General features: G+C 44.0%; 1 protein-coding gene across 1 annotated transcript in view; it reads right to left on the bottom strand.

Moving 5' to 3' along the window:
- The window catches only part of LOC127422826 (carbonic anhydrase-related protein 10-like), a 315,862-nt gene that overhangs the window by 195,702 nt on the left and 96,220 nt on the right, over positions 1-23,940 (bottom strand). Inside the window, exon 3 of the mRNA XM_051666617.1 lies at positions 10,926-11,068. Within this exon, the coding sequence (XP_051522577.1) occupies positions 10,926-11,068 (143 nt within the window). The remainder of the gene's footprint in view (positions 1-10,925; positions 11,069-23,940) is intronic.

The following is a 23,940-nucleotide window of genomic DNA, read 5'->3' as shown; positions in this document are numbered from 1 at the left end:
TGGTGCTCTGTATGTCATGCATTCCCCCAGTTCAAACATAGATGTGTTTAAGCCACAGCTTGCGCTACGCCTGTTATGTCTATTGTGCTATTGTTCTTAAACTGCAGAAGTAGTTATGTAGTGCACTTCAGATGCTGGCCCTATAATTGCCAAAAATATGTATATAAATAAGAATCTGGCATACACACATTTCTATGTGCCAAGCCATTTTATTTCACAGCCCCCCTAAGTCAAATCAGGGGATGGTTTAAAGCTGACTGATAACCATCAGTTAATACAGCCAACAAATATTACGCTGATATCTTTTTCAAACTGTCAACTACTTAAGCTAATGAAATCGCAATGACAAGGCTGATTCACTGAGTAATCTAATATGATATTCACATAACTGAATAAAATCTGTGCGTAGATCGTATCTGTCATATCTTTGTTCCACTCTGGGCATGAATGTGTCCTGTTCTAACACAACTGACAAAGGAAGGACACATGCTGTAGTATGCTATGTACTACAACTATTCTATGTTAAATGGCATTTTCCCAAATCGTTTCGGTAATTAGGCCTATCTTATATCTGCAGTACCCCAAAGCAAATGACACTGGAAGAAAAAGAGATGTTTTCATATTTACATATTTTCATATTCATGACTCAAATTCTGCACTTTGCTAATTTGCGACTTCAATAAGGGATAAGATACTGTCATCTACCTCTCATGTAAGAGCGATTAAATACATTAAAAGCTCTTCAAGTAATTGCAGCTCATCTACAGCAGAGCAAATATTCAATTAATACATACAATTTAATAACTTTGATTCCCTCAATCCAAAGCACATAAACTTGATGCATGTCTGCATTTGATTAATTGTTTTTTTTTATTCAGAGGTCATTTTAATTTCCTTTAACTATTCATTAAACCATTTATCATGCTGTGGAAAAGCTGGCATTATAAACTCCACTCTGACAGAAGCTCTCAAGATGCATATTTTGGTGTTCTGTGGCTTCAGACATCAGCTCCCCACCAAGGACTACAATTCAGCACTACTGCATATGCATTGACGTTGGCATATTGGTGTGGAAAAACAGACATGTTCCAGCAAATCAATAGACAGAAAGTGCATTATAAAATGTCTCAATGATCTGAAACAGCTATAAGCTGAACCTCTGAAAAGTTCAAATCTTGTGCAGCTCCTTAATCCAAACAGGATGTTAAAGATGGAAGAACATTAGTCTGTTTTAAATGCTGAGTAATGAAGAAATTTAACCCCATGATGTAATGATTTACGGACTGACAATGAAATTGTAACAAACAACATACTGTATGTTGTTACAACTCAATTAGAATATTTATCAAGTATAAATCCGTATGTGCCACTAAAAACAGCAATTAATCTTTAAACAAAATGTTATTGTTTAGTACAAACTCCTTTCAGTATTAATCGCAATTGATGATGCATTTGAAGAGAGAATTTACTAACATACAAAACATCCCACCCTCTCAAACACTTGAACAACATTTATGAACAAATGGTAGAACATGTACTGTATGCGGTTCAAAAGTCTGAAAACCAAAATGTTTCTATTGTGCATTTTTCTAATTTAATATAATTACCTGTATTTCAAAAGATATCTGCATAGCGACATTTTACGGAAAAATGTATATGAATAACAGAAAGAAGAATCCCCCTATTGCTTTAATGACTGCTTTTACATGGACACCAGAAAGCAGTGTATTGCAAGAAAGCAGTGTTCCCTATCTGTCACTCACTCGACATTGGTGTCGATGTAGTGACACTAGGGGTCACTCTTGGGAGCCCGAGACACCTCTGGTCTTTGATAAAAGGCCACTGAAAATTGGCGAGTGGTATTTGCATGCCACTCCCCCGAACATACGGGTATAAAAGGAGCTGGTATGCAACCACTCATTCAGATTTTCTCTTCGGAGATGCTCACTGAGCTGAATACTACTGTTCATTCACCTGCTGGATCTGACGGCGCATTTCAGCGGCTTCTCCCTCCTCTGCACTGGTGCACTGCAGAGAACGCCCCTGGGCGCTTCGGCAGAAAAACTAGAGAGTATATTTTCTGAAAGAGCATTTTTCCCCTCTAAAAGAGTATATATTTCTCTAAAAGAGCGCACACACGGAACGTCTTTTTAAAGACGCGTCTTTTTAAAGATGCTTTTCCGATTGTGTGTTATTCATGGTTGTGCTCGTTATCTCTCGCCTTCTAACGGTCACGATCACTGTCTTTCGTGTCTGGGCACTGCTCACGCGGAGACAGCGTTCGTGGATGGTCACATTCTCATTGCGAGAATGTGTCCATGGCAACGTTGCGGTCGCGGCTCGCCTCCGTAAGGAAGCGAACCACCCCAGAGGCTCCCGTCTCGGTCCTTTTACCCACGAGTTTGAGGCCAGCGCGGCTAGCACTGGGGGCGATTTGGGGACCCCAATGGGACCGCCTCCGCCAGGTATCCCCCCGCGGACCTCCCATTCCCCAGCATGCTCGTCTGCCCCGATCGGGCTTCCGGGTGAGTCCGCCGGCTCGTCTCACGGCGAGTTCGACCTCTTATTCGGAGCCCGCGAAAGTGATGAGCTCTCGAGCGCAGCATCGGAGAGCGGGCTCGTCCAGTCGGAAGCCTCAGCTGGGCTCCTCCCTTCGGGGTCGATCGCCCAGTCACAGGCTGACGCGGAGATGACGACATGCTTTCCCGGACAGCCGCGAGCGTCGGTTAGAGTGGATTTCACCGCTCTTCCCTGAACCCTCACGGCTCTGTGATTGGTTCCTGGGCTCGCGGCGCCGCTCAAAGCCACGCCCCGCCCCGTTCCTTTCTTCCTGGAAGTGCATGAAGAGCTGACAAGGTCGCGGGAGGCACCTTTTACTGCCTGGTCCCAATCTTTTCAGCTTCCCCACTCTCACTACCCTCGATGGTGGGGCGGCCAAGGGTTATTCGGCAATCCCCCGGTGGATAAAGGCGCTCGCGGTGCACCTATGCCCGCAGAGCGCCGCCACCTGGCGCGGGTGCCCAAAGCCCCCGTCCAAGGCCTGTAGGTTTAAGTCGTCTCTGACGGTCAAAGCCTACAGCACTGCTGGACAAGCCGCCTCCGCCCTGCACGCCATGGCTCTCCTGCAAGTCCGCCAAGGCGCTAAAGGAACTGCACGAGGGTAGTTCCGCCCCGGGATTGATGCAGGAACTGCGCTCAGCGACCGACCTCGCTCTCCGAGCGACGGAGGTCACGGCGCGGTCTCTCGGGCGGACGATGGACACACTAGTGGTCCAGGAGCGCCACCTTTGGCTCAACCTGGTCGAGATGGGTGAGGCCGACAGGACACGATTCCTTGCTGCCCCCATTTCCCAGGCGGGCCTATTCGGCGACACCGTCGAGGACTTTGCCCAGCAGTTCTCGATGGTAGAGCAGTAGATGGATGCTAGCCGGCTTGTCCTGCCCCGGCCTGGCTCAAGATCCTGCACCCCATCTACTCATCGCCGAGGGCGTCCCCCTGCGGTGACTGCACCGGCTCCGCCGCAGCCCGCCCCTCTGGCCCGGCCCCGGCGTGGAGCCCACCGCAGGAAGCCGACGCCACCCGTCTCACAGCCGGCACCGAAGAACTCATGGAGGTCTTCGAAGCGCCCCTGAGACGGGAGACCCAGGGACAACGAAACCCGCTGCTCTGGAGCTGGTAAGCAGATCTTCTTTTTGTTACCTTTTGCATTTAATTGCGCTGCATGCCCAAGTGGCTGCAGTACTCAAGAGCTCCACAAGAGTGGTTTCCTTGTTCCCTGGGTCACATATTCGGTGTGTACGGCTGGCATCACGACCACCGTCCACCACTCCATTTGGCAGGTTGGCGCTCCAGCGGCGGTCTCCCGCCCTGAGCGCCCAGCTGTGGCACAAATCTGCCCCCGATGTGACAGTCTCCACGGGTCATGAGGACAGGCCTCTTCCTCCCCCGTCCCAGGCTGATCCGGGGGTGGTCACAAGTAGCCAGGTAAGTGCTTTGATGTCCTCGGACTCAGCACGGCCACGATGTGGTGTGGCACCTCAAGCTCCGCCCCGCCGCGAGGCCCCACCCGCCGGTACAGTACCGAAAAAAGGCGGTGGGTTGCGGCCAATCTTGGACCTGCAAGTACTGAACCGGGCCTTACACAGACTCCCGTTCAAGATGCTGACGCAAAGACGCATTCTAGCGAGCGTCCGGCATCAAGATTGGTTCGTGGCGGTAGACCCGAAGGATGCGTACTTTCACGTCTCGATCCTTCCTCGACACAGACCCTTCCTGTGGGTTGCGTTCGAGGGTCAGGCGTATCGTTACAAGTCCTCCCTTTCGGCCTGTCCCTGTCTCCTCGCATCTTTACGAAGATCGCAGAGGCTGCCCTTGCCCCGTTAAGGGAGGTGGGCATTCGCATTCTCAACTATCTCGACGACTGGCTAATCCTAGCTCACTCTCGAGACGGGTTATGCGCACACAGGAACCTGGTGCTCTCACACCTCAGCCGACTAGGGCTTCGGGTCAGCTGGGAAAAGAGCAAGCTCCTCCCGGTTCAGAGCATCTCTTTTCTCGGTTTGGAGTTGGACTCAGTCTCCTTGACGGTGCACCTTACGAACGAGCGCGCCCAGTCAGTGCTGGCCTGTTTGAAGGCGTTCAAACAGAAAACAGCGGTTCCACTGAAACATTTTCAGAGGCTCCTGGGGCATATGGCGTCCTCGGCGGTGGCCACCCCGCTCGGGTTGATGCATATGAGGCCGCTTCAGCACTGGCTCCAGACTCGAGTCCCGAGATGGGCATGGCGCCACGGGACACACCGCGTGGCCATTACGTCGGTCTTCACCTTCTTTTCAGCCCTTGGACCGACCTCTCGTTTCCACGAGCAGGTGTTCCGCTAGAACTGGTCTCCAGGCACGTCGTGGTCACGACAGATGCCTCCAAAATGGGCTGGGGCGCTGTTGGCAATGGGCACGCAGCCGCCCGCCTCTAGACAGGTCCGCGGCTGCGTTGGCACATCAACTGCCTCGAGTTACTGGCAATTCTGCTCGCCCTGCAGAGGTTCTGGCCGTTGATCCAGGGCAAGCACGTGCTAGTTCGGACAGACAGCACGGCAGCGGTAGCATATGTCAACCGCCAAGGCTGTCTGCGCTCCCGCTGTATGTCATAACTCGCCCGCCGTCTCCTCCAACGGAGTTAGCAGCACCAAGTCGCTGCAAGCCACTCACATCCCGGGCAACCTCAACACTTCGGCGGACGTGCCGTAACAACAGGTTACCCTCAAGGGAGAGTGGAGACTCCACCTTCAGGTGGTCCAGCTGATTTGGAGTCGATTCAGTCAGGCACGGGTGCACCTGTTCGCCTCCCAATAATCCTCCCACTGCCCGCTCTGGTACGCCCTCACCGAGGCCTTCCTCGGCATAGACGCGCTGGCACACAGCTGGTCCCCTGGCATTCGCAAATATGCGTTTTCCCCAGTGAGCCTGCTCGCACAGACCCTGTGCAAGGTCAGGGAGGACGAGGAGAAGGTCGTCCTGGTAAGCACCCTACTGGCCCGCCCAGACGTGGTGCTCGGACCTCACGCTCCTCATGACAGCTCCCCCCGGGCAAATTCCCCTGAGGAAGGCCCTTCTTTCTCAGGGAAGGGGCACCATCGGGCACCCGTGCCCAGACCTCTGGAATCTCCATGTCTGGCCCCTGGACGGGACGCGGAAGACCTAAGCTGTCTCCCACCTGCGGTGGCAGACACGTTCACTCAGGCTAGGGCTCCCTCTACGAGGCGCCTGTATGCCTTTAAGTGGTGTCTGTTCGCTAAGTGGTGTTCTGCCCATCAGGAAGACCCCCAGAGGTGCGCAGTCAGATCAGTGCTTTCCTTCTTGCAAGAGAGGTTGGAAGGGAGGCTGTCCCCTTCCACCTTGAAGGTGTACGTTGCTGCCATAGCAGCACACCATGACGCAGTCGACGGTAAGTCCTTAGGGAAGCATGATCTGATCATCAGGTTCCTAAGAGGCGCCAGGAGGCTGAATCCCTCCAGGCCACACCTTGTTCCCTCATCGGACCTCTGTAGTTTTTCAGGGTCTACAGAGAGCCCCCTTTGAGTTTTGCAGTCAGCCGGGCTTAAGGCACTTTCCTTGAAGACTGCCCTCCTGACTGCGCTCACTTCCATCAAGAGGGTAGGTGACCTGCAAGCGTTCTCTGTCAGCGAAACATGCCTGGAGTTCGGTCCGGGCTATTCTCACGTGATCCTGAGACCCCCGACCGGGCTATGTGCCCAAGGTTCCCACCATTCCTTTTAGGGACCAGGTGGTGAACCTGCAAGCGCTGCCCCAGGAGGAGGCAGATCCAGCCATGTCGTTGCTGTGTCCGGTGCGCGCTTTACGCATCTATTTGGATTGCACGCAGAGCTTTAGAATCTCTGAGCAGCTCTTTGTCTGCTTTGGTGTACAGCGGAAAGGAAGCGCTGTCTCCAAGCAGAGGATCGCCGACTGGCTCATTGACGCCATAACTATGGCATGTCTCGCCCAAAACATGCCGCCCCCGGTAGGGCTACGAGCTCATTCTACCCGTGGTGTAGCGGCTTCTTGGGCCCTGGCCAGAGGTGCCTCTCTAACAGACATTGCAGAGCAGCGGGCTGGGCAACACCCAACACCTTTGCAAGGTTCTACAACCTCCGGGTGGAACCGGTTTCATCCCAGGTAGTGGCACGCAACACAAGCGGATAAGCCCGGGATAGCCGGCCGGGTGTATCGCTTGCACATAGCTCCTTCCACCTCCTTTTGAGCTGAAGACGTGCGCTGTTAATTCCCAGTAGTGTTCACAAAAGTTGTTCCCTGGTTGACTTCCTCCGAGCCCTGTGGCAGTCGAGTTTTCGGAGAGACTCGCTGCCGGCCCAGTACACACGCTAACTAAGAGCCCGGTTCTGGGGTAGGTGCTCCTCATGTGGCGGTTCCCTGTAAGGCTAACCCCATGCGATCTATAGTTCGTTTCCCTACTGGCAAACTGCGTCTTCCTTGGGCAGAGCCCCTCAGTCTCCATGTTGTAGTAACTCCTCCCCCATTGGGCAGGATCTACCTTGAAGGCTCTCCACATGGTTGGAAAGACCATGTGATGTATTCTTCCACTTAAATATCCCCCCCTCTCTTGGGGCGAGGTGTGGTCTCCGCGGTGTCCTCCCCTTGGGAGGGACACCCCCCGACTAGACCTGGCGGCCCAGTCAGATAATCCCCCTTCTTTTTAGGGAGTGGAAAAAGAGAAGGGGAAAGAGGCCACGACTGCGTTAAGCCTGTCTCTATCTCTGGGTAGTCGACTTGTCCCCAAAAAGGGCCGTTTGACACTCATAACTGTGTTGGGGGAGGTTACGTGTCGACCTGGTGCGCTGGCTATGAGGCACACAGCAAGTCTGCCCACCACACACCGCCAGTTCACGTAACACAGTTCAGCCTTGTGGCGTTTTGTATAGGGACCCCTAGTGTCACTACATCGACACCAACGTCGAGTGAGTGACAGATAGGGAACGTCATGGTTACTGGTGTAACCTCCGTTCCCTGATGGAGGGAACGAGACGTTGGTCCCTCCTGCCACAACGCTGAACTACCCGCTGAAATGGCCGGACCTTATATCGGCTCCTCAGCATAAAACCTGAATGAGTGGTTGCATACCAGCTCCTTTTATACCCGTATGTTCGGGGGAGTGGCATGCAAATACCACTCGCCAATTTTCATTGGCCTTTTATCAAAGACCAGAGGTGTCTCGGGCTCCCAAGAGTGACCCCTAGTGTCACTACATCGACACCAACGTCTCGTTCCCTCCATCAGGGAACGGAGGTTACACCAGTAACCATGACGTTCCCATTTGACATGCACTGTATAAGCGGCGTACTCTTTACTCCCATATTCATGCAGCTCGATCAGTAAGCATCTTTCTCCACAGCAACATAATATCCCCGCACTGCTTGTGTAAACAACATACATGATATCCAAAGAACACTTCACTATTTTTTATTCCCCGTTGCTAAGCTTTATTTCCAGATATTCCAGAGTTGTTGCTGTGTTTGTTTTCTGAACTTTCTATCGCGCCCTGCAGAGGAATTGCGCTGCAATAGTGGGGTTTCCCTCTTACATAAAACTCTGGGATTCCCCCTATGTACAAGCGCATATATGCGAATGTGAGGGGCCGTCGATATTTTACATTGGTGAGTATAAATGGGTATAGATTATAGTGTATGTGCTTTTCTCACTATACTCCCAGAAATGTTAAATTATTTCTGCTTTGTTGACTTGTTTTGGGATCCATCCTATGACATGTGCAGGGCCTGAAATTCATTTCTGAAAATGGGGGGGAATTCCCCCCCTACATGGCTCGCATGGGGGGATTTACACACTTTGGTGGGGAATAAAACTCGTAACACTAAAACATCCAAAATTTTACAACAAACTCACCTACATCTTACAGGGGGCTACTTTTTTCAATTCCTGTATAGGTCAGATGGAACTAGGGTCAGAAATCTTTTCCAAGGCTTTTTTTTACCTTCACAATGGCATTTTTTTGTATTCTAACCTTATAAAATGACCCTGTTATCCTTTTGTGTAAGAATTTAAACAATGAATTCAATTTGAAAAATGGCATGTTTTAATACATAAAAAATTGCATGATCTGTTCATTGCATATGTGCATTGTTACTGAAACAATTTTTTTTTTTTTTCATTTACATATTTTCAAATATTTTGTCTATTAAAACAACATATCCTACAAAACTAATGCACTGACACAGAGGAGGAGACGACAGCATTTCTCCAGATTTGGAATGAGGAGCTTAAAAAAAAACACAGCAACTCCATGTCAATTAAATAAAACAATGTAAAAATAAACATTTAACAATGAACATTAGTCAGAGATATGATTCATACACTAAAAATGGTTAATGTAAAATTATTATTGTATCATTAATAACGTTTTATTTAACATCAAGGCTATTTATAAATATATTATTTTTGTTATTATTATTAACTATATTGTAGCATTTGGTAACACCATATTTTGTGTTCTCTCAGACCTGATTAACTTAATATAACATCCATTTTTATCTTCTTGCTGATGAGGAGGCTTTTCAGACAGACAGATTCATAAGTGAGATGAGCCAATGTGCAGGGAAGTAGGCTATAACAGGGAGCGACAGTGTTATTTACTTGGATAGTATATTTTGAATAAATGGTCTGAACGGTCATGTAATTTAGCATGCGAGCACGACACCGAACTGATACCGAGCGTGAGAAGCGGAGTGCCTGTCTGTGTTCGTTTATGGTGCGAGCATCCGCCACTGACTCGGCAACATCTGCACAACGGATGGCACTTAACTAATAATGTTTTGTGCCATCAGCTAAAATTGGAATGTTCAGCAAAAATTGTTAATTATAAACAGGAGCGAAAGCTTTATCACATCACTCACTTATGGATACGTGGTATAGCGCCATTTGGTTGTCGAATTAATGGGTTTAGAAAAGTTTATACATCTAAGCGACAAAGTGCTCTCTCACTGTGAGCACTCACACTAAACTCAACAAGTGCTCAACACGCTGCTTGACAACTGCACCTGAGAGAGAGGGAGAGATTTACTCATGCATCTTCTGTAATTACAGTTTGATACAAAAACAAGTTTACTGATTTGATTTGTTCATCTGTATCTATTGGTTTAGTAATTTGCAGCTGCATTGTAAAGTGAATAATAGTGTGCGGGAATTTCCCACGCTATGAATGTGGAACTTGCGGGAATTATTCAAATTGTGCGCTATACCCACAATCCCACAGTGAATTTCAGGCCCTGATGTGTTATCTGGTCAATTCACGCACGTGCACTCTTCAAAAACCTGTTATAACACTACTTATGCATTTACATGACCACATAAGCCACATTCTCCGGGAGAAACCTGGGTGTGTTAAACCGATTTCTCTTAATGCCTTAAACGGCATAAGGAAATTGCCATTCTTTTGTACATGACGCTTCACAATGCCACTTACAGCAAAAACCATGGAATAGACCATTTCTTAAGTGCATGAAAATGTGGTCATTGGCAGCATGTACTCGAACTGCCATGGACCCCACAAGTTTTTCCAAAACCTGATGATCGCTTGTAGAGGCGAGGAGGGCAGGGCCGGGCTGGAATGAGACACACCCGGTCCCCAATCAGCCTGATGGGGCGCGTGAGGGATAAAGGCGGCCGGGGACGACAGTTTGAGAGAGAGAGAGAGAATTGCAGGCAGCTGTACTGTGTGGTTTTTGGTTGTATGTTTGTTTAAGTTGTTCATTAAATTATTATTTAAGTTGTCAAGCCGGTTCTCGCCTCCTCCTTTCCACTGAACCCCCTTACATCCCTGTTATCCAAGCATGATTTGAGAATGTTCTCAAAGAACATCTTGTATGCTTCAATGGATGTAAGGAAATCTGTCCTTTTGTAAGAATTTAACATAGTCTGTTTAATTAATTTTATTGTTACACTGATAATTTCATTACATGTAATTAGTGACTGAGTGTAGAATCTTAAATATTTTTCAAATATTTCAAAATCCTTAAACTTAAAAAATCCAAGATTTCCAATGTGACTTTTGGACTTCACTGTACATATTTAAAGACGCCACAAACTATGAGTTCGAGGTTCTTGACTTTTAAAAACCTGACTGTTGAATAAATCACTATTTAGAAGCAGTAATGAAAGCTATGTATAACTTTACAAATAGTTCAGTTCAACTAAGCATCATACTTAACTCTCCTTAACCATTCTGCATCTAGCAAAACCACTAACCTGATGGGATGCATTTCACCATGTTTTTCACTAAAGTAGCATTTTCATAGCTAATCGCAGCACTTTGACACTGGAAACAATGTCCTTTACCAAGCAACTCAGCGCACTGATACTGCAGCCATGCAGACATCATATAAGACATGGCTTACCTTTCGCCCGCCAGTGTTGAGCCTCAGCGGTGTCAGGAAGGGATCAAATATCATATGGCTGGTCTCTATGTTGACTGGAGACTGTCTCTTACCCACAGAACACAGATTCCAGGCAGAATTTACAAGCCCCCAGAAAGATGGCACTGCAACAAGGGAAAGTACATGCAATGAAGACATGTACCTATAAAGTGGTCATATTTATTGGAAGAAAAACAGTGTGATGAGCAGAGTGTGATGCTCTATATGCAGAAAAAATAAAACATATTTTTTTTGGAAAACACCATGTCCATCAATTCTTCTCTGATCTTACTGGAGTACAGTAACTGCATTATAAAAAAAATAAATAGTTTTGGTAATGTAAATTATACTGAGTGAGAAACTTTTGGAAAAACTATTTAAATGACATAGTATATTCCAGTACACTTACACTTAATATACTTACTTTAAAGCCAATGTATGTTTTACAAGAAAAAAAAAAATTATATAATTATGCCAACTAGGGATGTCAAAAGTATCTGTATTTTCGTAGCAAGTCAATACTAAAAATAAATAAATAAATGTAACGATACCAGCCATTCAGCAGTATCGGTAGTACTGAGTCAATTCGGTTCCAGGGCACTGTCTGACTAAAAAATGACTACGGCTGGGCGATACATCGAACACCCATGATATAATCGTGATGATTTTGCTGACAATGTCAAATTCAACAATATCATGAATATTGCGATGATTTTAATGTGCCTTTTATTTGGCCATTAAGTTTCATAGAGTGCATCGGTAGACTAATTCAATGATCCTTCAGGGCTGTGTGATTAATCAAAATAGCATAAAAATAAAGATATGATCATATGTGATTACTTAACTGCCAAAGGCTGCGATAAAAGACAGATAAACATCTGTCCGTATGTGCTTCAGAATGAACTGGCGACATGCTGATCTGTGTGCACGCATGGGGTGGCTCCTGTTTTTAGTGTAGTTCACCTGCATTGTGAAAGCATTCGAGCAATTCCAAACATTAGTAACCACTTTAAAGTTATTATACAAATCTACACATGTGAACAGAAAAAGAGAGTTTGACAGCGGTTCACAAGATGTGAAACTCATAACTGTCAAACAAACATTGCACTTTCTGTTTCATAATAAAAGCTCCTGGTGAAAGTGAAATAAACACGAATGCAGTTTCAAAATAAAAATGTCTCGGTTACTGTCGTAACCTCCGTTCCCTGATGGAGGGAACGAGAAGTTGTGTCGATGTAGTGACACTAGGGGTCGCTCTTGAGAGCCCCGAACACCTCAGATCTTTGAGAAATGGCCAATGAGAATTGGCGAGTGGAATTTGCATGCCAATCCCCCGGACATACGGGTATAAAAGGAGCTGGCTCGCAACCACTCATTCAGGTTTTGTGTTGAGGAGCCGAGACAGGGTCCTGGCCATTTCAGCAGGTAGTACAGCATTGTGGCATGGGGAACAGAACATCTCGTTCCCTCCATCAGGGAACAGAGGTTACGACAGTAACCGAGACGTTCCCCTTCTGTCACTCACTCAACAGTGTGTCGATGTAGTGGTATACTTTAACTAGGGGTTCCTATACAAAATGCCACAACTAGCTGAACCGTGTTATGTGGACTGCCGGTGCAAGTGCAAGCAAGCTGCTGTGTGCGTAGTAGCAGGTGCACCGGTCTGCACGTAGCCTCCCCCAACGCCCCAAAAAACAGTTCATCACATCCCTGGGGGGGAAGAGACGTATCTAGTATGGAAGCAGGCCGCTTCCATACTAGATACTAGATACGATAATTTCAGTTATTCTGCTGGAGCCATTTTAACGCTCAACATATGCGCCGGGGAAGGTGTTCTTTTCCTATCCTATTCTTTCAGGGGGAAAAGACCCCATGGACACCACATCCTGCCCGGAGGGGAGGTAACATGTGGCAAGCACGTCATGTGGGCTCAGAGCCTCACATGGAAGAGGCACGGTGGTAGGTCCTGCCTGAAAGGGGAGGAGCTCTACAAACACGGCGACCGGGACAGAGAGGGCTCTGTCAAAGGGAGACGCAGGTCTGCTGACAGGGAGAACGTACTGCAGAAAATACATCACAGGGGGTTACCGGAGTAACCAGCACCTGTGGAGCACCTACCTCAGTAAGGGCATATTAGCACAAGAACTGGTTCCAGCTGTGAATTCCTCCACTGAATTCGCGAGCCACAGGGCTAGGGAGGAAGGACATCCAGGGTTCACGGGTTCGTGAACTCGCATGGGAAAAGAAGCGCACATCTTCGCCTCTTTGGAGGGCAAAGGCGCTATATGCAAGCGATATACCCAGCCAGCTGTCTGTATTCCCAAACTTACCTGTTTGTACCTGACAGAACACGGGACGAAACCGGCTCAACCCAGAGATTGTAAAATCTCACGAAGGTATTGGGTGTCGCCCAGCCCGCTGCCCTGCCAATTCTCATTGACCTTTTCTCAAAGATCTGAGGTGTTCGGGGCTCTCAAGAGTGACCCCTAGTGTCACTACATCGACACAATGTCGAGTGAGTGACAGAAGGGGAACCCCAGTTTAGGGTGAGGTAAATAGGACAGAAATACAGTATATTAATTTATCTTTAACAAATCTTATCCTGAAAATAATAATATTCAGTATTATAATAATAAACTTGACCAGGTTCCACAGTAATAATTTAGTACTATGCAATATTCTTTGTAGTAATTTTTGCAAACCTTGTTCATTTAAAAATATTTTAGTAAAAATATATGAAGGTAAATCTGATTTTTATTAAGCTTCCATATATGATTGTATGCTACATATAAGTATAAACGTGCAAATCAATGAAAATTATTACATTTTAGTCTCCCTTTTGTTAATTTAGTGAAAATAAAATGTGGAAAACAAGCCTTTATCATTTTTAAATAGATTTTTATTTAATGCCTTTGAAATATTAATTCTACATGCCTACAATGGCTGTTTAGATGAAATCTAAACACTAAAAGAAAACACTTTTATGCTGTTTCAGAGCAAAAACATAATTATCAAGATATATATTGAATATTATCAATTTGCTGAAAAATAACGAGATATAATTTCTGAAATCTAAAATCACACCATCTATTAGTGTTGAAAATCTCAACCTTGTCAGAGCAAGGTGCCAATAGCAGAGCTCTACTAAATATTGCATATTCTTTGATTCAGCCAACTCATTCAGAATTGATTATAACCATTTGATGCATGCTTTGGAATTAAAGAACTGAATTAAAAGAAATTAATGGAATCCCAAAAGGACAAAAATGTTTCCTTGTTTCTTTTCACTTTTTAATATAGATTATGTATTTTCTGATTATATATCTTTTGAATGCAATAAAATATAATAATAGATATTCCAGAGGCTATTTTGAATTTATGTTGTCATAAATAAGAAACAGGTATGTCATGTAGAATTATGAGTTAGGGTAAAAGGTAATCACCCTTGGTGGTTTAATGTAACAGCCTGAATGGTTAAAAATCTTTACACTCTAGTGAATGTCATGCATCAAAGGGTTAATACCTTACTAAACGAGGAAGGGAGACTGACTAGAGCACTGCACACAAAATAAGCACTTGAGTCTTCACTGTTAACATTAGGTGCTCTAGTATGAAGTGAAACCACACAAAAATTAATAGTGAATTTTTCATCACTTTCAGACTTAATAGATTTACATAAGAGAGTCAGAGCTACAGTAACCTTATATTCTTTGAATAACTTCATTCAACATTGGAGTTCCAGCAGCCCATGACATTTCAAGCAATTTTGAAGATTTACACAAAGTGTTCTCGTTGGCATTTTCATGTGGAGGCTGAGCTGGATTACAGTGATGTGCTACATTCACCTCCAGCTGACAACCATTATATGAGATGACTGACAGCCTGCTAAACAGGATTCTTTATCAGTAAATTATGAGCAGGCAGCAGTGTGGTTAAGGACCTCCAAGCTTGCATTTTCTATCAAGTAAATTCTACTACTGGAAAATTTTGGTCTGGTCACTTGAACCAATTGGCCTAGCAGAAGAGTGATGATACATAGTGCATCAGTGTGTCTTGACCAGGTCCTAACTAAGTGTGATGCGATAAGATTCCAGCATTAAGCAAAGTTTGTCCACACTGAACGCAAAATTGCTGCGTGATGTGACACAATCACAGCCAATCAGAAGATGTTCCGTTATAAGAAGCAGGAACAGCGGAGGAATAAAAACTATTCACAAACAGAACTACATTTACTACTATGTCTTATATTCCGAGTTATGCCCATAAAATAATCTTTAGGCTACTTTTTACTTAGGGACAGGCAGTAATTCTTAGCTTCTCACAAATTCCTCTACTGTGGTCAGTCGCTGTTTATGTCAGTTAGACAGATATTCTTGTCCAAGTAGGTTGGTTCATAGCCAAAATAAGCAGTAATTTAAGGCTACATTTTCCAGAACAAGCACCACCTGCTGTTTTCTGGCATTTGATTGTTCAACTATTCTCCTTGAGAAAAGAACTAGACAAAGTAGAGCACATGCACACACTTTCATATATGCATATACCAACTCAGACAAGTACACATGTTTTTTCACACTAAGCATGTCTCGCATATCAAATACAATTCATCAATTAATTTAAATATGTGAAATAAGAATAACACAAGACGCACAAGACTAGGACCAGAAAAAAAAACAAAAAAAACAAAAAAACAAACAACAACACAAACAAATAAGCAAAAGCTCAAAACACAAAACAGCAGCAAAAAAAAAAAAAAACAAAACAAAAAAACCAGCAAAAACAAAAACACTACGAATTCACTACAAAGGCCTTTTCTGCACCCAAACATGAAATATGTGGGGCACTTATTTGTCACTAAAGGAGAAGGGAGAGGTTGATAGAAGTTATCGTGCCCTTCAAAGTGGAAATATCATAATTACGAGTTCCGAGCACATCAATGGCCCAGCAAAGTCGTATTTACAAGAGGAAAACTCAGAATTCTGATACCTGTGTTGCCGAGTTGGTACGCTGGATATGCTGTGTTGACATGAACGATGATGAAAACCAATGATTTTGCCTAATTATTTCAATTTCTTTACATTACTTCAATCATATATTTTTGTTATATATGACAATAACTAATGACTCGCCCTTTGCAGGTTGTTTTAAGCTAATTAATTAATAATATTTTAGACACCATGCATGAATAAAACATACAGTGTATGTCTTGTTGATGCAGGTTTATTGATATGTTTATTCACAGGCACAACAGAAAAAGAGCTTTTGCAGTGGTTCGTTGTGTATTTGTTTAAATTTGGCTTCTTCTGTATTTTGTTTCCCACTTGAATGCATGACATGTCATAGTAAGGAATGCTTGAGAGGTATGAGCTTCCCAGGTCCACTTGAAGGCAGCATAAGTCATCTCTTAGATGGGAAAGTGTTGAATTGGGTGGTAATATCCTCCAAGACACGGTCAGAAAAATGGCAGTAATTCAGATGCTTTTACATCACTCAGCTAAATGACAGGAAATGCATAACCGGAGTGGGGCTGCGGCATATGGAATTGTTTTATTAAATACAGGTCACATGTCATAAATGGCAAAATACTTATTACCCATTGGTGGCTATAAAAGAACAATCACCAAGGTGGCAACGCTTTTCACCTTTGGCCAACATCAAGCATTGCCGGTAATCTGCTGGAAATAATTCCCATATCTAAAGTTGATTCTTCACTTCAATTAGAGTGGCCTGTTAACCATAAAAAAATTACAATAAAAATAAATAAAAAAATATATTTTAAACGTACTGACTTTGCTCACACAGGGTATCACGGGGGGATGTTGGATGCAGTTAAAATTAAATTATATAAAATTAATCTCTGTTACAAAATCATGTAATACTCAAAAGAGTCTGTGTGTGTACGTGAGCATGTGTGTGTTTGTGTGTGCATGCGCATGTGTGTGTGTGTTAGCGCACGTGTGTGTGTATGTATGCGTTTACAGATCAGAGAACTTTATGTTTGGGAGCTCACATACGTGAACATGAACATGATGAACATGCTCCTGAACACTCAACTTTTCTCTTATTTTTGATCTCCCCCATTCATTTTCAATGGCCGGTCATTTTTAACCGGGAACACCACAAGTGTAACTTTGTGCCATTTTGTACAAAATAAAAGCATTTCAAAACAAATTCCTGGTTAAACATTAAAGTACACTAGTGTGATAAATAGTACAGAATGTTTTCATATTTTTATTTAATATTGCCAAAATTATCCACAAATAATGCTTTTTTCACTCAAAAACGGAGGTGCATATGCTCAGGTCAATGAGGCCTACGATCAATAAGTTCCAAAAAGAAATACAAAACCTGTGCTAATTGAAAGAAAACAAGTTGGCAAAAAAGAGCTAATCCAAAATTTGGTGATAATATAGCACAATGAGAGATTTATAAGCAATTTTAATAGGCCGGCCTTTTTAGACTAGGAACACCACAAGTGTAACTTTGTGCAATTTTGTAAAAAAAAAAACAAAACAACAAAAACAAACAAACAAACAAAACAAAAAACACTACGAATTCACTATAAAGGCCTTTTCTGCACCCAAACATGAAATATGTGGGGCACTTATTTGTCACTAAAGGAGAAGGGAGAGGTTGATGGAAGTTATCGTGCCCTTCAAAGTGGAAATATCGTAATTACGAGTTCCGAGCACATCAATGACCCAGCAAAGTCGTATTTACAAGAGGAAAACTCAGAATTCTGATACCCGTGTTGCCGAGTTGGTACGTTGGATATGCTGTGTTGACATGAAAAATGATGAAAACCAATGATTTTGCCTAATTTGCTATTTTATTTATTTTTTATGATTTTGCTTGATTTTGCCTAATTTGCTATTTTTTTTTTAATGATTTTAATCCAATATTTGGTGATAATATAGCATAACGAGAGATTTATAAGCAATTTTTAATAGGCCGGTCATTTTTGACCAGGAACACGAAATGTTTTTCATGTAAATAACTCTGGGTGAAATCATTAAGAATGAATTGTGCCTGCTAATAGTGTTGTGTATTTGCATGGACTGCCTATGTTGTTTTAAAAGACAATCACTTATAGAATTATGCAAATCAGGTAAGGTTGCAAAACCTGCAAGAATTAAGTACTGAACTCAATTTGCATGACACAACTCCCGTTTGGGTCAGATTCTAAGTGCTAGGTTGAGGAAGACGCAGATGACTACCGTGATCTGACATACTTTACCATTGCTTCATCACTACAGTCCAGGAACATAAAACTGCTCTTTAAAAAGCATAAAGTGTGCTTGACTACACTCCACATCTGGACACATCTTGTAACACTCTTCTCCACAATTTGATCATCATTTGGCGAATCACTGCTGCCAATAGTGACCAATAGAAAATATATACTGTAGTGCAGAGGAGGGCGGGGCCAGGCCGGAATGATGCACGCCCGGACCCCAATCAGCCTGATGAGGCGAGCGAGGGATAAAGGCAACCGGAGATGGCAGTTCCAGAGAGAGAGAGAGAATTATGGGCAGCTGCTCTGTATGTGTTTATGTTTGTGTGTTTTTGTTTAAGTTCATCATTAAACTATTATTTATATTGTCAAGCCGGTTCTCTCCTCCTCCTTTCCCTCTAACCCCCTTTACACTGGTGCCGAAAACCAGGGAGGGAGAAGGGATGCCCGTCATAGAGTCCTCGACACTGCTCTCCACCCAGGGGAGCGCCGCTGCCATCCGCCGGGGGACGGAGTAGCCCGACCGCCCGGACGCAGAGAACGGCCACCATCCGCGAGGCGAGGAGGGACTGGACTCCCCGACCGCCTAGAGCGATGGAGCCACTGCCAGGGGTGGAGGAGTGCCCTGCTGGCCACCAGAAATGCGGAGGGGTCGAGGGAAGACCGCTGTCCGTGAGGGGAGGGAGGAATCGACCCCCCGACTGCCTGGAGCGGTAGGGCCGTTGCCAGGGGCGGAGGAGTGTCCCCACGGACCACCAGAAACGCAAAGGGGCGTTCTGTCCGCTGGGGGTAGGAGGTTTGACTCCAGTCCGCCTGGGGAGGAGCGGCTGTCATCCGCCTGAGAGGGTGGTGGAGTGATCAAGGACCACGCGATGGTGCATCAGAGAACCGGTGAGTGAGTTTCTTTTTTCTCTCTCTCCTCTCTCTCTCTCACTCCGTGTTGGCCTTTCCCTTGCCTGTTTTTTTTTTTTTTCTCCTGTCTCCCAGGTCGAAGAAGGCGGGGATGACCCACCGGCAGGAGAGGAGGGGGGGGGATGTACGTCATGCCGGGGGCTTCCCGGCCTGAGGCAACGCAGGGAGGAGTGTAGCGCAGAGGAGGGTGGGGCTGGACCGGAATGACACACGGCCGATGGTCTCAGGACACGTTCAAAGCTAAACAGCCAATTAAAATAATAACATATCAATTGTCTGAGTATACATGAACATTTTATGAATAATTTTTGTTTATCACAAGTTTTTGTTACAGCAGAAACCGATTTACTCTGAAAACAATGGTTCAAATGTCTCAGTTGCAATTGTTCTATGCATGCACACATAAGCATTTAATACATTACTTATGTTCATACATATACATATAATTGCCCTATGTACAGATCAGAATTATGACACATTCAGTATCTACTGACCATTGCCCACCTGCATAATTTGCACTCCTCTTTATGTTATCTAATCCTATCTATGTACAGTTGTTATTTGATATATCCCCACTTTAATAGCAATGTATCATGTATTTAATATCTGAACTTGCAATATAAGCACAGGTTAAGCATTGACAAAGAACATCTTCTATTCCCAGGGTTACAAGGGTTGGTTGTGGTTCTTGTTCTTTGACACTAGAAAACTACAAACTAACAGACTAATTATTGCCTTCCTCTTTATAATCGCTAGCTTATTTTTTGACCACCCTCAAGGTTTATTCAAGTTCAGGGTTGAGCCGAAAGCAGGTGCTAGGTCTGAGAAGACACACTCGCACCAATTAAGACTCCCTTTAATTACATCCTCTTCCAATATGCAGCCAACTGCAGCAGAGCTTTGCACTTAACATTCAAATAAGAGGAGCAAAAATATTAAAGGTTTCTTAGAAGAGGGAGAAAAAAAGAAATGAAAGTGTGTGAAAAAACAGCGAGTTTTGAAAAGACAGGGTACATCCAGTTATGTCCCTGGGAATCTTGGACAAACATCAAATAATTTTAAAGTCTGTTTTGATGTGTTGATGCAAAGCATTTACAATAAGAATAATGCAGGAATGCAGAAAGCCAATAAATATACTAAAGCAAGGGTGTGAATATACTGTAATATCTCAATGATCCTAAATGTTAAGTGGACGTTACATTAAAATGTATAACTAACTGATTCTTAAACAGAGAGGAAACTGTGACTTCAAAACAAGATTCCAACATGGAGGACTCGTTTAGTTTCCCAGCATATTGCCAAACAAAAAACATGAAAACTCTTGGTTACCAAATTTGTATGTCAAACTATTAAACAAGATACCTTGGAAAAAGTTAACTCTACATTAAATGAGATAACTTTAGTCCATGCATTTTAAAGGGGAAGTGTGTAATATCTGCGCAACCAGCGTAACAGAAGTGGAACAGATTTCCCAAAAACTCCTCTCATCTTCCGTTGGTCAGACGAACAGATTGCCCCACCTCAAACTCACTGGTTGTCAATGTTACCATCTCAGGCTGGTGGTGCTGCTCAAACAAACTGTCTTGCACTTTGAAAGTCAGAATGTCATGAGTAATTTAGCTTCCTACCTGTTAATTGGGGCAGTTAATCAAAGTAGTACTTTATCAGTGCAAACAGGAGTACCAGCCACCTCAAAATGATTAGTGGCCAACACCACAAATCATTCAAAAACTATCATTGCCAAGCTGAACAGTTCCATTGGTAAAGTGGCATCAGCCTGGACAAACATGGAGTCCCTTGGTATAAATGGCAGAGGACAGCTGAACCTGTGTGCTAATTCCAGTGTAATCTCATTACCCTGGGCTGATGGGACTTATTAAGCCAGTCCATACCGAGAACAATAAACATGTCAGTCAAGTTAACTCCTCCTGTCATTTGTTAATGGGCAGGGATATCTGACCTGGTGGCGAAGAGAGCTTTTCTAACAAGAATACGAATGAGAACAAGAAACAGGAAAATCTTCAATAGTAAACTGAGCATGACAATTATCCCAGAGGATATTTTCACACTTATTGGATCTGCTTAGTCCAAACCAGAGTTCAATTGTAACCCCTACACCTGTAATTCTGGGACAGAAAAATGCGAGTACCACAGTGAGAACTAGTGGTAGCTGTTTACTACTGAAGCTAGCTAGGTAACACAGGACAAGAAGATGCTCAGTTGCATTTGATTAGCCTTGGTCCCTTTCAATTTACCACCAAAACTTCATGCCACCAAAAATTTTTGTCTGCATCGAATGCATTGCAAGAGATGCAAAACAATGGGAGCTGCTTTCCTGAAAGCAATTTATTTACACAAGTAGTGATGAGAAATGCATTAAACAATAAGTGTGACCAGAAGAATCCAAAGATGCAAATTATACATCATCAATAGTGGTTCACTTTCACAATTTAGAACAAATTGCTTTCATACCAACTACGAACAGTATCGGGGGTTCACATGAACTGTTTCCAGGCCACGTTTTCAAGTGGTGTGGTTTACAGGTGCGCACCGGGGCTTGGAAAACCACTTTCACGCCAACCAAACAAACCAAACTCGGGTGTCAAATGGACTAGTCCACCCCTAAAGCTCTAATGTGAAGGCACCCTTAGATCTCCACAGGCAGCACACGTACACGTGCTCCTCTACCACAGAATCCTCAACAGCACTGCTCTTAACAGGACTTTCTAATTGCTGCCTGCCTATTTAGGAAGCTTTGTGTCTTCAAGGAGTCCTTCAGTGCTGGCCTCCTAAGGATACGTAGAAGAGTGACTTTATTCTTGAGCACTTCTGAGCTGACAATAAGCCCACAGGATGAAATGAAAAGTTATTCGAGAGGTTTTTAAAGAAATACTATTGATATCATCATATGGACTATTGGATGTGTTCTGGCATTAAAGTTTAATATTCATCTGTATTAAAAGAATCTTCAGTATTCAGTTTCACTAGTTTGACATAAAATGTTGTGTCATTACAGAGGTAAGCAATTCATCATGTGTCTGCACAGACATCTCTTTAGGTTAGAAACTCATCTAAGAGTATTGACTCCTTTTTATTTCAGTGCAAGTCTTATATCAATATGGATAATAACTGAATACGAGTGTGGCAGGACACAATTACAAACAAGCTTTTCTCTACAATGGCATGCAATGTACAGTACTGTATAATATAATTTTCCACAACTCTGAAAAACTATGTTTTTCAAAGTTATGTCAGCGGAACAATCCAAAACACTCTAAACAACAGTACAACCCAATGAAGAGACTGTAAATCTATCCCTCACAGTTTCGTCGTCATTCCCGTAAAACACTTTAAAAAATGGCGCTATTCTGAATGAGGTCCACGGCTAAGATCAAGAGCGCTGAGATCTTTCTGCTGAAGCTGGTTGACTTTGCTGTTCAAGCTAGTTAAGGAGCCTAGTGGGAATACTAGCATCCCATTTTGGGGACCAGCACCCAACACACAACGAACATATCTCTAACTCTAATTACCAAGGCAGTGACTGCATTAGGCAAGAAAGCACTCATGTCCTAGAAAGCACTGGCAGTCTAATCTAATGCACATTGACTTGAGAAACCACTTCCTCCTGTGAATGAAATCCCAAATGCCTCCTCTTCACAACTGTTCCCATGCTAGATGTCTTTGCTTTGTAAGCAAGTTCCCTTTTACAATACTGGAAGGCATTTACAACTGTGGGAAAATTCAGCTGTGGGTGGACACCTTAGTATAGTTGAGTGGTTATTAATATGTTGAGAGAGGAAACTACATTCTACCTCACAACCACCACTTAACTAGTAATGCAGGTGATGTAAAGGTAATGGATATGGACAGTAAATTGCAACAAAGTCACAAAACATGTGCCATTTGTAGGTTGTTTTACAATAAATACCTGACCTGAATTGATTTGATACTGACTCTGTACAATAAACTGCTGCTGGTAGTTTCAGTTTGTGATCTCCCTTCACTTTTAAAGGAATGTTTCAGATACAATAAAAGTTAAGCTCAATCGACAGCATTTGTGGCATAATGTTGATTAGCACAAAGATTAATTTAGAATCCTTCGTCCATTTCTTAAAAAAAAAAAAAAAAGAAAGAAAGAAAAAAGCAAATTTCGAGGTAACAGTGAGGTTCTTACAATGGAAGTGAATGGAGCCAATTTTTGGAGTGTTTAAACAGAAATGTGAAGCTTATAGTTCCCTATCTGTCACTCACTCGACGTTGGTGTCGATGTAGTGACACTAGGGGTCACTCTTGGGAGCCCGAGACACCTCTGGTCTTTGATAAAAGGCCAATGAAAATTGGCGAGTGGTATTTGCATGCCACTCCCCCGAACATACGGGTATAAAAGGAGCTGGTATGCAACCACTCATTCAGATTTTCTCTTCGGAGCCGAATGGTCATGCTCGCTGAGCTGAATACTACTGTTCATTCACCTGCTGGATCTGACGGCGCATTTCAGCGGCTTCTCCCTCCTCTGCACTGGTGCACTGCAGAGAATGCCCCTGGGCGCTTCGGCAGAAAAACTAGAGAGTATATTTTCTGAAAGAGCATTTTTCCCCTCTAAAAGAGTATATATTTCTCTAAAAGAGCGCACACACGGAACGTCTTTTTAAAGACGCGTCTTTTTAAAGATGCTTTTCCGATTGTGTGTTATTCCTGGTTGTGCTCGTTATCTCTCGCCTTCTAACGGTCACGATCACTGTCTTTCGTGTCTGGGCACTGCTCACGCGGAGACAGCGTTCGTGGATGGTCACGTTCTCATTGCGAGAATATGTCCATGGCAACGTTGCGGTCGCGGCTCGCCTTCGTAAGAAA

The sequence above is a fragment of the Myxocyprinus asiaticus genome, chromosome 32, assembly GCF_019703515.2.
Source record: "Myxocyprinus asiaticus isolate MX2 ecotype Aquarium Trade chromosome 32, UBuf_Myxa_2, whole genome shotgun sequence".
Taxonomy (NCBI): domain Eukaryota; kingdom Metazoa; phylum Chordata; class Actinopteri; order Cypriniformes; family Catostomidae; genus Myxocyprinus; species Myxocyprinus asiaticus.
This window is presented reverse-complemented; position numbering and strand designations above follow the sequence as displayed.